Below are 12797 nucleotides of genomic sequence, written 5' to 3'. Positions count from 1 at the left end.
TCATGTCTGCAAATGTGTGCACGAGTTTCATTGGTCATTTGTTCATCCATCTTTCTCACTATTTTGATTGGCTTTGAAATATTCTTTCACCATCAACATACATATCTGGGTACAATTGTTCAAACATTTATTAGCAAGATTCTAATTAGATCATGAATTTCATCTTATGATGATACATCATGTTCCAATAAGTATTATTTTCAAGTTACAGCTTTCAAACAACACTGAGGATTGTTGTGATCTAATCATGTTCTCATTGAAAGGGACTGACAGCCCTGCTAGGTTTTTATCTGTTGAGAACTGTCATCTTGATCAAGAGAAAGGCAATCTTTGAAAATCAAGTGCTTCCTTTACAATACATCAATTTTTATCAGATACAGAATCCCCTCATCTCAAAGCAAAGTGACTCAGGTCTCCAAGACAGTAGGTGGCCAAAAGAGGCGTATGTTATGTTTGTGCACTTACCACCTAAGTATCGTGGAATTTGTTGTCATCTTTTCCCTCCAAATCTTGAGGGGCTATGCAATAGAAATGTGGATACATTTAACTTACAAAACTTAGTAGGAACAATACTGAAAATCAGTATAGAACATATTTGGACAAAACCCCGGGCAAGAGCCTAGGGTGATAATATTGCTTGATAAAGAGAACACCCTACGGGGTGGCTAGCGGACATAAGAACAAATTTATGAAAAAGCTACTCAACAACGCTAGACTTAGAACACATCTTGAGGAAAAAGATAAAAATAGGACTTAGATCACAACTTGTAAAAATGAAAGCTACCAAAGAAACATAACTTTTGTAACAAGCCATAAGGAAAAGATAAATATAACGAAGTAAAAAATGTACTATTTGAACCACAAAAATACTTCTAGGAAAAAAGAATAAAAAAAATTATACCTAAATAATAAGAGAAAAAATAGAAATAAACTTGATAAAGAAAGAAAAGAAAAAATAATAATATATTGTTACTGCAATAGAGACAAAGCAACGCCAAAAGCCTAATTGAAAAAACCATAAATGGGAACAAAGGGTGGGTGGGTCGCGAAAGATAACTGTGATAATCAAAAGATGAAACAACAATAGTGAACACAATGGGAAGGATTAAATTCGGTGAAGTGATAAACAGCTCGAATGACATCATAGCTGTGTTTGGGATATATAAAATCATATCCAACCCGTCAGTATTTCATACATGTAACAAACCCAAATTCAATCCACATTCCAATTGGTTAATAACAAGTTACCAACTCCTAATCCTTCAATGTTGACATGCCTGCCCAGTATTTTTAATCTACAGCAACAGTTTAGATTCATAGAATTTGAAAGCTCATGAATGCCACTTTGTTACAACTGAGGTTCCAATGAGCCTGCAGCTTCAAGTACAGTTTGAAGCAGTAGCTGTTTGTTTCCTGCTTCTTGCTTCTTGATAAAATCGTACAGAAGTTGGGTTCTCACATTTGAAAACCAAAAAAACAATCCAAGCCTTCCTGTCAATTTTTGTGTCAAGTTGTTAAACTTCACTTTCTTGTGTCTTTCTGCTTGATCTTGAATGTTGAAAAACTCAAACAACTCCAGGCCCAGAGAAAGACTGGTGAGTATCTTAAATCAATGTCCAAGTGTATCAATGCATCACTTTACTTATTCATATGTTCATATTTTGATCTTTTATATATATTTTCAACTGTTCTTTCTTATTTTTTCCCTTCCTTATTTTAATTCAATGATTCATTGTTCATAATTTAATGTTTTATGTGTTGGCTCTCTTTTTCTATATAAATTTCACACTTCAAATGTCAATATTGGATTAGTGGTTTTTGTGGTGTGGCATTTCAGTGTGGCTGTAGCATTATTTTACTCCAAATAGTAACACTACAATCTGGCCCATATTTGCATTTTTTGCATAAGCTTTGCCATCAAAAGCTAACCTGTAGCACCAGAGGGATTTAAGCAATGTAACATTGTAAGAGCATCCACAACGGTCCACCTACTTTGCGGGCCCCCAGCAATGTAAGGGGTCAAAATGCAAAAAAATGCTCCAACGGAGCTTGCATAATTGGGGGTGAGACGTTGGGGACCTCCAGATTTCCATCCGGACCCCCCACATCTGCCAGGTCTATAGGGGCTCCCAATATCACCTGCCACTGCTTCCACGTGACCAATATAGTCACGTCTCAAACCGCACTCAAAACAAGATGATATGGTACAAGCATACCATATCACTCAATCAAGTTCTGGCCACTGACTTCAAGTGCACCGCTGTGGACACCTGTTTTTTTGACCCCCTACATCCACAAAATCAGGATCAGGGGTCTGTTCCAGGGCTTGCAAAGTAGGTGGACCATTGTGGATGCTCTAAGCATTTGTAACATGTTGCTGTGTTGCTTACCCATTGTTGTTGGGGTGGTGGGTTGGTGCCACTTCTTCTCCAAAAGCACAGCTGAGGTGACTTCATACTGGGCATTGGTAACATGCCACTCAGCTGTAGTGAATAGCCTTATACTCTATCCGGAACTAACTAAGTTCTGAGACAGGAAATCTTTAACTAAAAGAATTTCAAAGATAAGATAGTACAACAATCTAACGTTTCCTCTTTTTGAGAAACAACGAAAAGATTAAAAATGTATTACTACGTATTGCTAACAGAACAGAGACAAAAAGATTTGATAAGTAAAAAGGGAGAAGGAAAAGAGAAAACCAAGTCCCTATTTAAGTAAAACCAAAAACGGAAAACAACCGGTAAACATTTCATGACGTCACAGCATTTTTATCAAAAGGATACTGAAAGCGCTTATGGAACATAACCAAAAACTCCGCATAGAACATGACTAAAAGATTTTGACAAGATCACATAACCATGACGAATCAATGACAAATCACGCGCTGACCAAGCACTCATCACATCAGCCTAATCATTCATGATAGCTTCACTTTCAAGAGGTGTAGTCATTTCCAGTTCATCAAAGTCATGTTTAGGAACATCTCCATATGCTTTTGACTCATCTTATTCTACTTATGTAGTTAAGAATGTCATACTGGATGATAGAAATTCCAAAGAGGAAATCCTAAAGATAAATTACAGAAAATTTGATACTTAGATTTTGGAAGATACCATGCTTCACCAAGATATTCACAATGGGTTAATTGGTCACCCATGGGCCATGATGGTGCCAAGCAACAACTTTTAAGGTGACATAGGACCCTGGAATACACCCACGGAGGGTACTTACGAAAAAACCGACCTTTTGTTGACGTACTTTTTCGATACTAAACTGCACTTTATCAAGACCTACAGGAGCACAAAAGATGCACCAGAATGAAGGCTTCCAAATGCACTAGCTCGCAGCCTGGTAGCACCAATATTACCTAAGATATATCAATGTAACGCCCAAAAAAGGGCCAAAAATCGAGGGTCGGTTTTTGGCCTTGGAGGTCGAAAAAAAAATTGCGCCATCGCGATTTACGCCGCCGTGAGACATGATGCCGGGCTCTGTCTGGTCTCATCTGATAGCCCTACTCCATGCGCATCTTTTGAAGTGCTCTGCAGCTTCATAGAGGCACTGATGCGTAGTGTAGAGGCAAAAAACTGAAAATCATGCTCCGTCAGTACCCTCCATGGGTGTATTCCAGGGTCCTGGTGACATGTTGGACATGATAAGGATCACTGTTGATCAATGTAAGGTACTTAAGATCCAATCAAGCTGTGACGGCTGCCTTGGCTGTTCCAAATGCTGTGGACAGATTAAACTGTGATGTGATTTTTACTAGTTCTTTAAATACATTTTGTTTCAAAGAACAGTTGATTTGTGACACTTGTGTTGATGCCCATTTGCAAATATACAACCTGGCATCTTGTCAAATATATCATACCATGGCTTGTATGATTGGATCCTTAACTCAAACCCATAGGAGTGCATGCTGGATTGGCCAGGTGCAAGCCATCTGGTTTAAGGTGAGGTTGTTAACTTTTGTAGGCCAGGTAGTAGACATATACTTATCCAAGGCTGTACCTTTCTTCTTGTTAGCCATACAGTGCTCTGCAACTAATAGTGGGATATGTAGTGTCTTTGATGGGTATGCTTTGAGCTGTCCTAGTCAGCCAATATCAGAATGGCCTCCAGTACTGTATTTGTCACGGTGAGTCCAAAGACTCTGTGTCATGTTGCTGTAGCTAACACCAACAAGATCTTCTTGATCTCTCTTGCAGAACCAACCGGGGTAAGAGCGGGGTGCTTTTGATATATCCTCAAAATTATCACCAACTCAATGTGTTGTTGGCCCAAGATAAGCCCAAAGTTTGGCTAAATCACTTACAGGATCATCAACCTTCTGTCTTTTTTGTGGCTCATCCACAACCCCCACGTCAGAATCAGCCCTTGAGAGCTTCTTGGTCATGTTATATGTGCTGAAGATAGCTTCAAACAAAACATCAGTGAATATATCAGATTGAGAGTAACCATCACTAATAGAGGGCAGAATCAGACCTATGCCAACTTTACAAGCAAAGAAGCATAATGTGATGATTGAGTTTATGAGGCATACTTTAGAGATTCACTTCATCCAATTCTTTTGGGGTAGAGGCATTTTTCTTTTGGGGATTAGGCTTTGGCAATGGTGCCACTCTCTTTTTCTTTTTTAGCCAGTATGAATGCTGACAAATGTGTCAGATAAAATATCCTCCTCTTGACTTGGTGCCTTGCAATTGTTTGTTGAAGTCATCAGGACATATGATGTGTCAGATTCATTTTCCTTCTCTTGAGTTGGTGGCTGGCACTTGTGTTTCAAAGTTGTACAATGGTCAGCACTTACTATGAGACAACACACTTTCCTTTACAAACATGTCTTGATTTGGTATTGGTTTTGGTTGCATGCAAAGTATAAGGTAGTATAGATTGAGATGACATGGTGATCTGCTTCAAATGGACAAATATGTTTGAGTGGCAAGAATTGATAGCAATAATTTCAACCAGGATAAATTGAGTTTGAAAGCATTAGAATCAATTTCTAGTATGTGTAGTAATGAAAAAAGTAAGATAATTGAGTGAAGGATTGATGGTCATTGATAGTTTGGAGCAAGTAAAGCAAGAAATGAAGTATGAGGATCAATAATCAGACAATGGATAGTCAGACAAAATATATAATTGAGTGCAGATGGGAACAAAAGGAAACTTATGCAATTGAATGCAGACTTTATCATCCCTGGCTGGCTACTGTCTTCAATGTCAAATAATACCGTGGTGCAGGATCAAAGCTGCAAAATTTGATCTTCATGGGTTGATGGTACGTGGTGGTAGAACATGATGAAAAAAGAGAAATGATTGCCTGTTTTGGCTTAGTGGAAAAAGAACCATAGTGCTGAGACAGAGCTGTAACAGCCACAGCTGCTGCGGTTTCAGGGCTCACAAACCATATCACATTGTGGTTCAAAAAAAGGGAAATTTTGACAACCTTGGTGTGTGATGGGTTTAAACACATCAAAAAACCTACAACTCAGCTGCATGGTGGGGCCAAGAAACCTCAGCACACGTAACAGCAATGTTTCTGGCACAGGTTGGGTGCAAATAAAGAGTTTAAATTTAAAGTTAAACATTGCTTGGCTTTGAAGAAATTCTAAACTTGTTTTCTATACTTGAAATTTGTTTGAAAAATTGATTTGATCACAAATTATGAGACAAATGAAGACAAATAGATGTAAATCTGACTTGAATCTATTAGGATCAGCCAAGTTCCAAAGTAGCTATGGCTTTGAAATTATTATTTGATTCAAGCAGAGGTCTGGTAGCTTTCATGTGTTAAAGTAAAGGTGTAGATGTTATTTATGTTTCACAATCATTGATCCTTTACATTTGTGTAATTTTATTATCATGACATGTTTGTCAAAGTCACCTTTATAGCAAATGTTGATTGCAACCCAAGCCCCAGAAAGGGAATTACACCAAAGTTGCATGCAGACAAAGACCAGGAACAAGAGTTTGACTGGGGATATCCTTGCAAGCCTTCTGTCCCTTTTGTTCATGATGAACATTGTGTGTGGTGGTCTTGCACACAATTTACACTATCTTTTCCCCAAGGAAGTTGATTTCTGCTTACAAAAAAGTCCCTCAAAAACTGGGTTTCAACTACTCTTCTAAGGCTCAAGAGAAAAGTTGCATTTGCTAGCTGCTCTGCTGCTGAGATGAGAGCCAATCTCTGGGGAGCTTTTTGGGCAAGAAGGATGCAAATTCCTCCCGGAAAATGGTGTACATGCCCAAGACTACCGCGCGCAATGTTCATTATGGGTCTGGCAGGATTCCTCAGTAAACAAATGCTAGAGAGGTCTTGCAAGGATATCCCCAGCCAAACTCTTCTTCCTGGTCTTTGTCTGCATGCAAGGTAAGTCCCTCGCTGAGGTTCGGGTCGCGAGCGACAGCGTGGGATTTAGTTAAGATTAGTTCTTCTTTTAACGTTCTCGGATGAAGGTGAGAATTTCGATTTGTGGGATCGAGGTTAGATTCGAGGTTAGAATTCTGAATAACTCACATCCCAGCTCTGACAAATTTGCTACAACATCATGGACATGATATCGAACCAAGGCAATTCCCACACCGCGCGACAAAAGCTGAACAAAGATTGCGTATGTACCAGCAAGAAGTCAGATACATAGCTTCGAAAGACGTCAATGGCAGGAAAGCTGGCTGGCAAGGCAAAGAACAGGAAGAAGCTTGAAGCTAGGGCGCAAGGGTATCAACTCTACTATGAACGCGTTGTCTGCCAGGTGAGTATAACAAAAGCAGCATACAATTTTTGCTGAGAAATGAGACTGGGCTAGCCAGCAAGGCGTTGGTGACTGCAATTTCTGCGTAAAATCAACTTGGAGTGTGTCTTGGATTACAGATCCTCAGGGTGCTTGAGATCTTTTTTGTGTGGAAAGAATCACATGTGTAACATCAACTGGCCAAAGATGATGAAACCCTGAAGCAATTTCAGGAAACTCAAGACTGCGGATTGATATTCTTCAGGGGTACATCATGCATGTGTGGTAACATGTGATCAGTGAAGGTGAGAAAAGTTGAAGTTTAAAGTGTACGTCACCACCCTCATAAAGCTCTAGCTGGTATCCATTGCCCTTGTGGTAGCGAATCTCAATTCGGTTGTCAATTGCCTCTACTCACTCAGTGATCACAACCTACACTTTAGTCAATTTATTCACACGACGGTCTACAACAACAAGGAAAAAAAAATTACAATAGAGTCTTAGCCCATCTGAGTCATCAAAGCCAATGTAAGTTCAGGTTGAGTTGATATTTAATCCTATCGATTCTCGTCGATTCTTCTCATTCCTTCCTCATTCAGTACTCAAATCTCTCTATATTTTCAAAATCATTTATTAGTCCTATTAAAACTCTTCCAACCTAACCTCTATTACTTTATCCTCTTATATACATCGAAGCTTACTTCGTTTCCTTCCAAATCTTGGTTCTATCCATCCTCAACCAAGAAATCCTTTTTCATTTCAAAGATGTCTTCAACCGAAGCTGCCACCGCTGCTCCTGCTCCTGTCAACGCTCCCGAGACGGTCGAAACCACTTCTACTCCTAACAAGTTCGACAATGTTGGCAAAACCGTTGGAGGAAAGGTCAAGTAAGTCAAAATACGTTATCTGTGAATTGCACTGCCTCATCACACAAATGCTTATCGACGACCTTGTCTCATCTTCAGAGGCCTCTTTAAGGTCATTAACACCGCTGGTGAACAGCTCCGAGGAAACATCAACGCTGCCTTAGTAAGTTTGTCATTATCTAGATCATGATCATTACGATACTTATTTATCCGTCACTCTTTAGGATGGTACCGGTGATGCGATCGCCGGCCGAAAATCCGGCGAGGTCACAAGCAAAGGAGTTAACCCTACTGCCCCAGCTGCTACTGAAGCCACCGCTGCTGAGCCAGTCGCTGAGAGCTCTGCTGCTCCTGCGACTGCTGCTTCCGTCGATGCAGCCCCTGCTGCTGGTGCCTCTGCTACTGAGGCAACTGCCACCACGTAAACCACTTTTTTCAGTCTAGTTTTATGTAGCATTTCACACCATCTGCGAATCACATGTTGTAGTCTGTATCAATTAATCTAATTAGAATTGGTCATTTTTCATTTATTTCATGATCCTTAAAACAGTCCTAGCACCAATGCTACCCCAGGTCAGAAACAGTTCCCAGTTGGTCAATTCATCAACAAGAGTCTTAAGTAAGCTTTCGCCTGATTACCCGATGCTGTGCACCTATGACGTCATGCTACAAAACCTAACCCTCTTCTTTACTTTTGTTCCGCGCTTAGACGTACCGTCACTCTTATCAAGAATGTCACCAACAACCTACGCTCCAACGTCAACACCGGTGTGGTAAGTAACTCCGCTGAAATTGTGTGCCACGGACCTGAAGATTGACATCATCCTTTATTTGCCTCACAGCATGGTGTCGGTAACACTCTCTCGCAGCAAAAGGACCGAGCCTCAAAACGCTTCAGCCGTGCTCCTCGTGCTGAGGCTGAGCCAGTAGCTACCGCTGTTGAACCCGAGTCGGTCACACCCGAAGTTGCCGCTCCTACACCAAACAACACCACAGCTGAAATTGTTCCTGCAGCTGCACCTGCCGTTGAAGCATAATTGAGGCCCGCCTCGCAACATGTCCTTCCACGCTGATCACGAACCCCTTTACGACCATACATGATTCCCAAGTCGTAGTTATACCCACCCATTTCACCGATCTCACAAAGTCTATTACGAAGTTTTATACCATACATGATCCCCTTACTAACTCTCGTAATGCTTATATACCCTTTCTCTCCTCCTATTTTCGTTGATGCTTTTATATTCTCTTTTTTTTTGGAAAACTTACATGTATATTGATCTCAAATCATTTTTTTTTTCATCATCATCATCATCATCTTTTCGATTCTCATTTGATTTCTTTTCCGGTTTCTTCTTCTCGTTGTTGTTTCTTCTCTTGTTCTTTGAATTAAAGATACGCTTCAACATGGAATTCGTGAACAGAAATTCATACCTTTTTTATCTTTGAAGATTGAGCGTTTCTACATACACAGGAAGTGTAGCACCCATGCAGCCCTATGTCAAGATGAGAACTTGACAGTTGACTCCACCAAAGTCTTCTGTCTCTTCCAACCTTGCACACGCAAATCGGCATTTGTTGAAAGGGGTGTTCAACTGCCTGTTGCTCAACTGGCCGCACATAAAGTGGTTCAAAGGGTGTCAATGACGCTATGATGCTCTGAGCTTACTCGTGAATCAATCATGACGTCATCTCTTACCATAATGACTTTGATGCATTTCACGCATTCATGTCACTGGGCGACGCCCAGTGACATGAATCACCAAAAATCGTCCAGTAAAACAGCTTTCTTCACCTCAGGATCATCAAGCAGGGTGACTCAGTGTTTACGGCAACATATGATGATATATCCAAAGCAAGAGGCTTAGAAAACTGCTTCTCACTTTTCGACTCTCATAGGCAGGTCAGGTTGAGACAAAAACATGATTTCATTTATTCCAATTTTTTCTATATCTGAAAACATAAAGAAAACATGACATAACAGTGCAGCGAGTGATGAAAGAAAATGAGTGTAATGCGATTTTTTTTCTTTACCAAGCATGATAACAAATGTCCAAGAAACGTGATATTTTTGATATGAGCGGAAACAATTTTTCAAATCAAAACAGAACGAGAGAGAGAGAGAGACAGACAAAGTACAAAAAAAAAATCATCTTTCAAAAAAAACCGTGGAATACAAATCATCAATTGAGAGTTATACTACGCCTCTTTTGGGATCGGCTCAAGGGTTGAACGACAGTAGTAGAGGTCGTAGATGATGAAGCAGAGGAAGCAGATGAGCTACTTGTGCTAGTTTTCATGGTTGAACCGGGTACATTGGAATTGGAACCACTGAAAGCGTTAGATGTGGCATTTGCATTCGTAGGTAATCCGGTTTGTGCTTGATCTGGAGTAGCTGAATTGCTTGTCGAGTGACTGTTAGCACCTGATTGAGATCCATAAGGTGAGTTTGAGCTAGAGACGCTCGATGAAGCATTGGCTGAAGCCTGGGCTGTAGCGTTGGAAATCGTGGTGTTACTGATCATAGGATACGAAGCACCCTTCTCACATTCTTTACATTCATGACCTGGAGTAGGAGCGTCGGTAGGGAAAGTACTAGTATCATTTGCGAATGGAGATGGAACATCGACACTTAAAATATCATCAGAACCATGAACAGAGGTAGGTTTGGTGGTAGATGTGGTGTTTGGTAATGTAGAGTTTTCACAAGGTTCAGATGAGTTTGAATTGATTAAAGTCATGTTGGTTTGACTGCTAGATGAAGAATTTGATTGAGAAGAAGAACTTGAATTGGTCACGGAAATGGTTCCATGGTTTCCTTCTTCGCATTCTGTACATTTGGCTCCTGGGGCTGATCCTTGGGATTGGGTAGGATTCTGTACGGAACTGTTGTAGGAGTCACTCGTGTTGTTAGGAACGTATGAGTCAGATGTGTATTGGGATCCAGTAGAGTCTGTTGGGTTTGTAGGGTTAGAATTTCCATACGAGTCCGTGGACGTCTGGGAGCTATTTGTGTCAGATGAGCTCGTATCAGGCGATGTCGAGTTGCTGGTTCCGTAAGACTGATTTAAGCCAGTTGAGGAATTGGTTATGGTGTTAGATGCATAAGTTGAGTTGTCCGGAATGGAAGACTCAGTGCAGTTGTCAGTTCCCGGAGTGGTCGTGTTATCATTGCTGTAGCCATCAGTAGAGTTCAAGTATGATGTTGCGGTTGATGAAGAGCTGTTCGAAGGATTGTACGAATCGCTAGGGACCTCCGTCATAATGTCACTCAAATTAGTCGGATTTGGGGGGAAACTGTCAGTGGTGGTCTGGTCATCACTCGGAACGAGCGTGTTATCCGAGTTGAGGGGTGTGTCATCCGGATCAGTAGTGTTCGTAGTCAATGGACTTGGTGACTGCCCGGAAGTAGTCTGTGTGGAATTGATTGAATCGGATGAAGTTTCATTGCAGGGAGCGGCTCCGGTTTGATTGAAGTCAGGCTGCCCATTCGATGCGGGAACGTCAGGGTAACCTGATTGGCTTTGCGCGCCGGAGTTGGCTGAATTGTTAGCTCCCGATTGAACAGAGGCAGGCGAGATGTCTCCTGAAGAAGATTGAGGTGTGTCAACGTAAGGAGCTTGACTGTTGTCTGACTGTGATTCAGGGCTGTAAGATGAAGGAGAGGGCGTCTCATCTCCCGATGATGTTGGCGATTGATTTCCGGTATTGTTAGACTCATCTGGGGTCGGGGTGAGTTGATCTTGGTTATCACTTCCACTAGATATTTGAGGAGACTGTTGATCAGGGACTGGAAGATCGGAATTGGAATCTTTTGGCGTGTTTTGATCGGTGCCAGGGACCAAAGTGGTAAAATCATGTGGATTTGTCGCGGGATTGGTTACCTTCAGATTCAGTGCAGTTAGACGTGCTCGGCTGGGTTGGTTCAGTCGGACTGGTGACTTGGGGAGTGGACATTTGATCATCATTTCCACTGGAAACTGGAGGTGAATTCAAATCAGAAGTGTCTGAAGGGGTGGAGCTCGAGCTGGTTGGTTGAACGTTCCCAGCATCAGGAAGCGGGGTAGTGTTGCCTTTTGGTTGAGAATCAGGAGTTTGGTCGTCATACTGGGTGTAGTTTGAGGGAGAATCAACATCCGTTGGGGTAGGGTTTCCGGAATCAGCGTTGTTCGTGTCTGTTGGTGAGTCAGATGGACTGAAAGATGAAGGTGGTACATTTCCATCTCCGCTGGTGACAACTGGGGTAGAGTCAGTTGAATTCTTTTCACAGTCTTCGATGGGTGACGATTGGTTAGTTGTAGGACTGCCAGGTGAGCTTGTGGTGTTCGTGTCCGGTGAGCCAGGATAACCAGAAGATCCGGGGATGTTAGAGTCTGATGGCGTTTCTGCGTTTGTGGCAGGACTGCCTGGTGAGCTGGTGTTGTTCATGTCCGGTGACCCACTACCTACAGCAGGGTAATCCGCGGAGTTGGTGCTATTTGGGTCTGGCGTTTCCGTGTTTGTTCCGGGACTGTCAGGTGAGCTGGTGTTTCCCATGTTCGGCGAACCGCTACCTACGGCGGGATAACCAGAGGAGTTAGGGCTGTCTAAGTCTGATGGAGTTACTGGGTTTGTGTCGGGACTATCAGGTGAGCTCGAAGAGTCAGAAGACTTGGGGCTATCCGAGTCTGATGGAGTCGAGCTGGGTGTGTTCACTCCAATGGGCCGGCATTCAGGTAGCTGACCAGGGTAAGATGATGATGCCGAAGCTGATGCTGATGCTGACGCTGATGCAGTCGCAGTCGCAGCGCAATTGCACGCGGGGTTGTCGTGACTTGACTCAACATTGACCTTGAGACTTGGGGAGCCCATCAAGATGTATTCTCCGGAGAGGGATGAAACCGTTTCGGTCATGAGAAAACCAGAGTTGGAAGTTGAGCTGACAGGATGAATGGTGAAATTCTCCGTGGAACTGTTCCTCGAACCAATCACTACTTGAGAAGGATGCAAGTTCTGACGTGAAAGCCAGGAGCTCGAATCTGCAAAACAAATACGGTTGAGAAATAGCTCGCATACATGCTAGCATAGGGAAATCTGCGTCACTTACAAGGTAGTTGCACTTGAGCGCTACATGAGTCATCCGCATCGGTGGAGGTGATATTATGACTCCAAGGTGCTGATCAGAATGAAACACAGGCCTCAGTTATGTCTGCCCCAG

At 42.1% G+C, this 12797-nt stretch overlaps 2 protein-coding genes across 2 annotated transcripts; one reads left to right on the top strand and one right to left on the bottom strand.

Annotated features, from left to right (window-relative positions):
- Positions 1-7283: 7283 nt before the first annotated feature.
- MELLADRAFT_70956 (uncharacterized protein) lies at positions 7284-9048 on the top strand (the record flags this gene model as incomplete). The annotated part of the gene is made up of 6 exons (XM_007406217.1): positions 7284-7621; positions 7700-7763; positions 7825-8021; positions 8151-8219; positions 8310-8373; positions 8443-9048. The coding sequence occupies 6 exons, from the start codon at positions 7500-7502 to the stop codon at positions 8635-8637; spliced, it is 711 nt and encodes a 236-aa protein (XP_007406279.1).
- Positions 9049-9511: 463 nt separating this feature from the next.
- MELLADRAFT_115415 (uncharacterized protein) lies at positions 9512-12493 on the bottom strand (the record flags this gene model as incomplete). The annotated part of the gene is made up of 2 exons (XM_007405858.1): positions 9512-11580; positions 11642-12493. The coding sequence occupies 2 exons, from the start codon at positions 12491-12493 to the stop codon at positions 9784-9786; spliced, it is 2649 nt and encodes an 882-aa protein (XP_007405920.1).
- Between the last annotated feature and the right edge of the window lie 304 nt (positions 12494-12797).

This window comes from Melampsora larici-populina (genome assembly GCF_000204055.1).
Source record: "Melampsora larici-populina 98AG31 unplaced genomic scaffold MELLAscaffold_5, whole genome shotgun sequence".
Lineage (NCBI taxonomy): Eukaryota > Fungi > Basidiomycota > Pucciniomycetes > Pucciniales > Melampsoraceae > Melampsora > Melampsora laricis-populina.
This window is presented reverse-complemented; position numbering and strand designations above follow the sequence as displayed.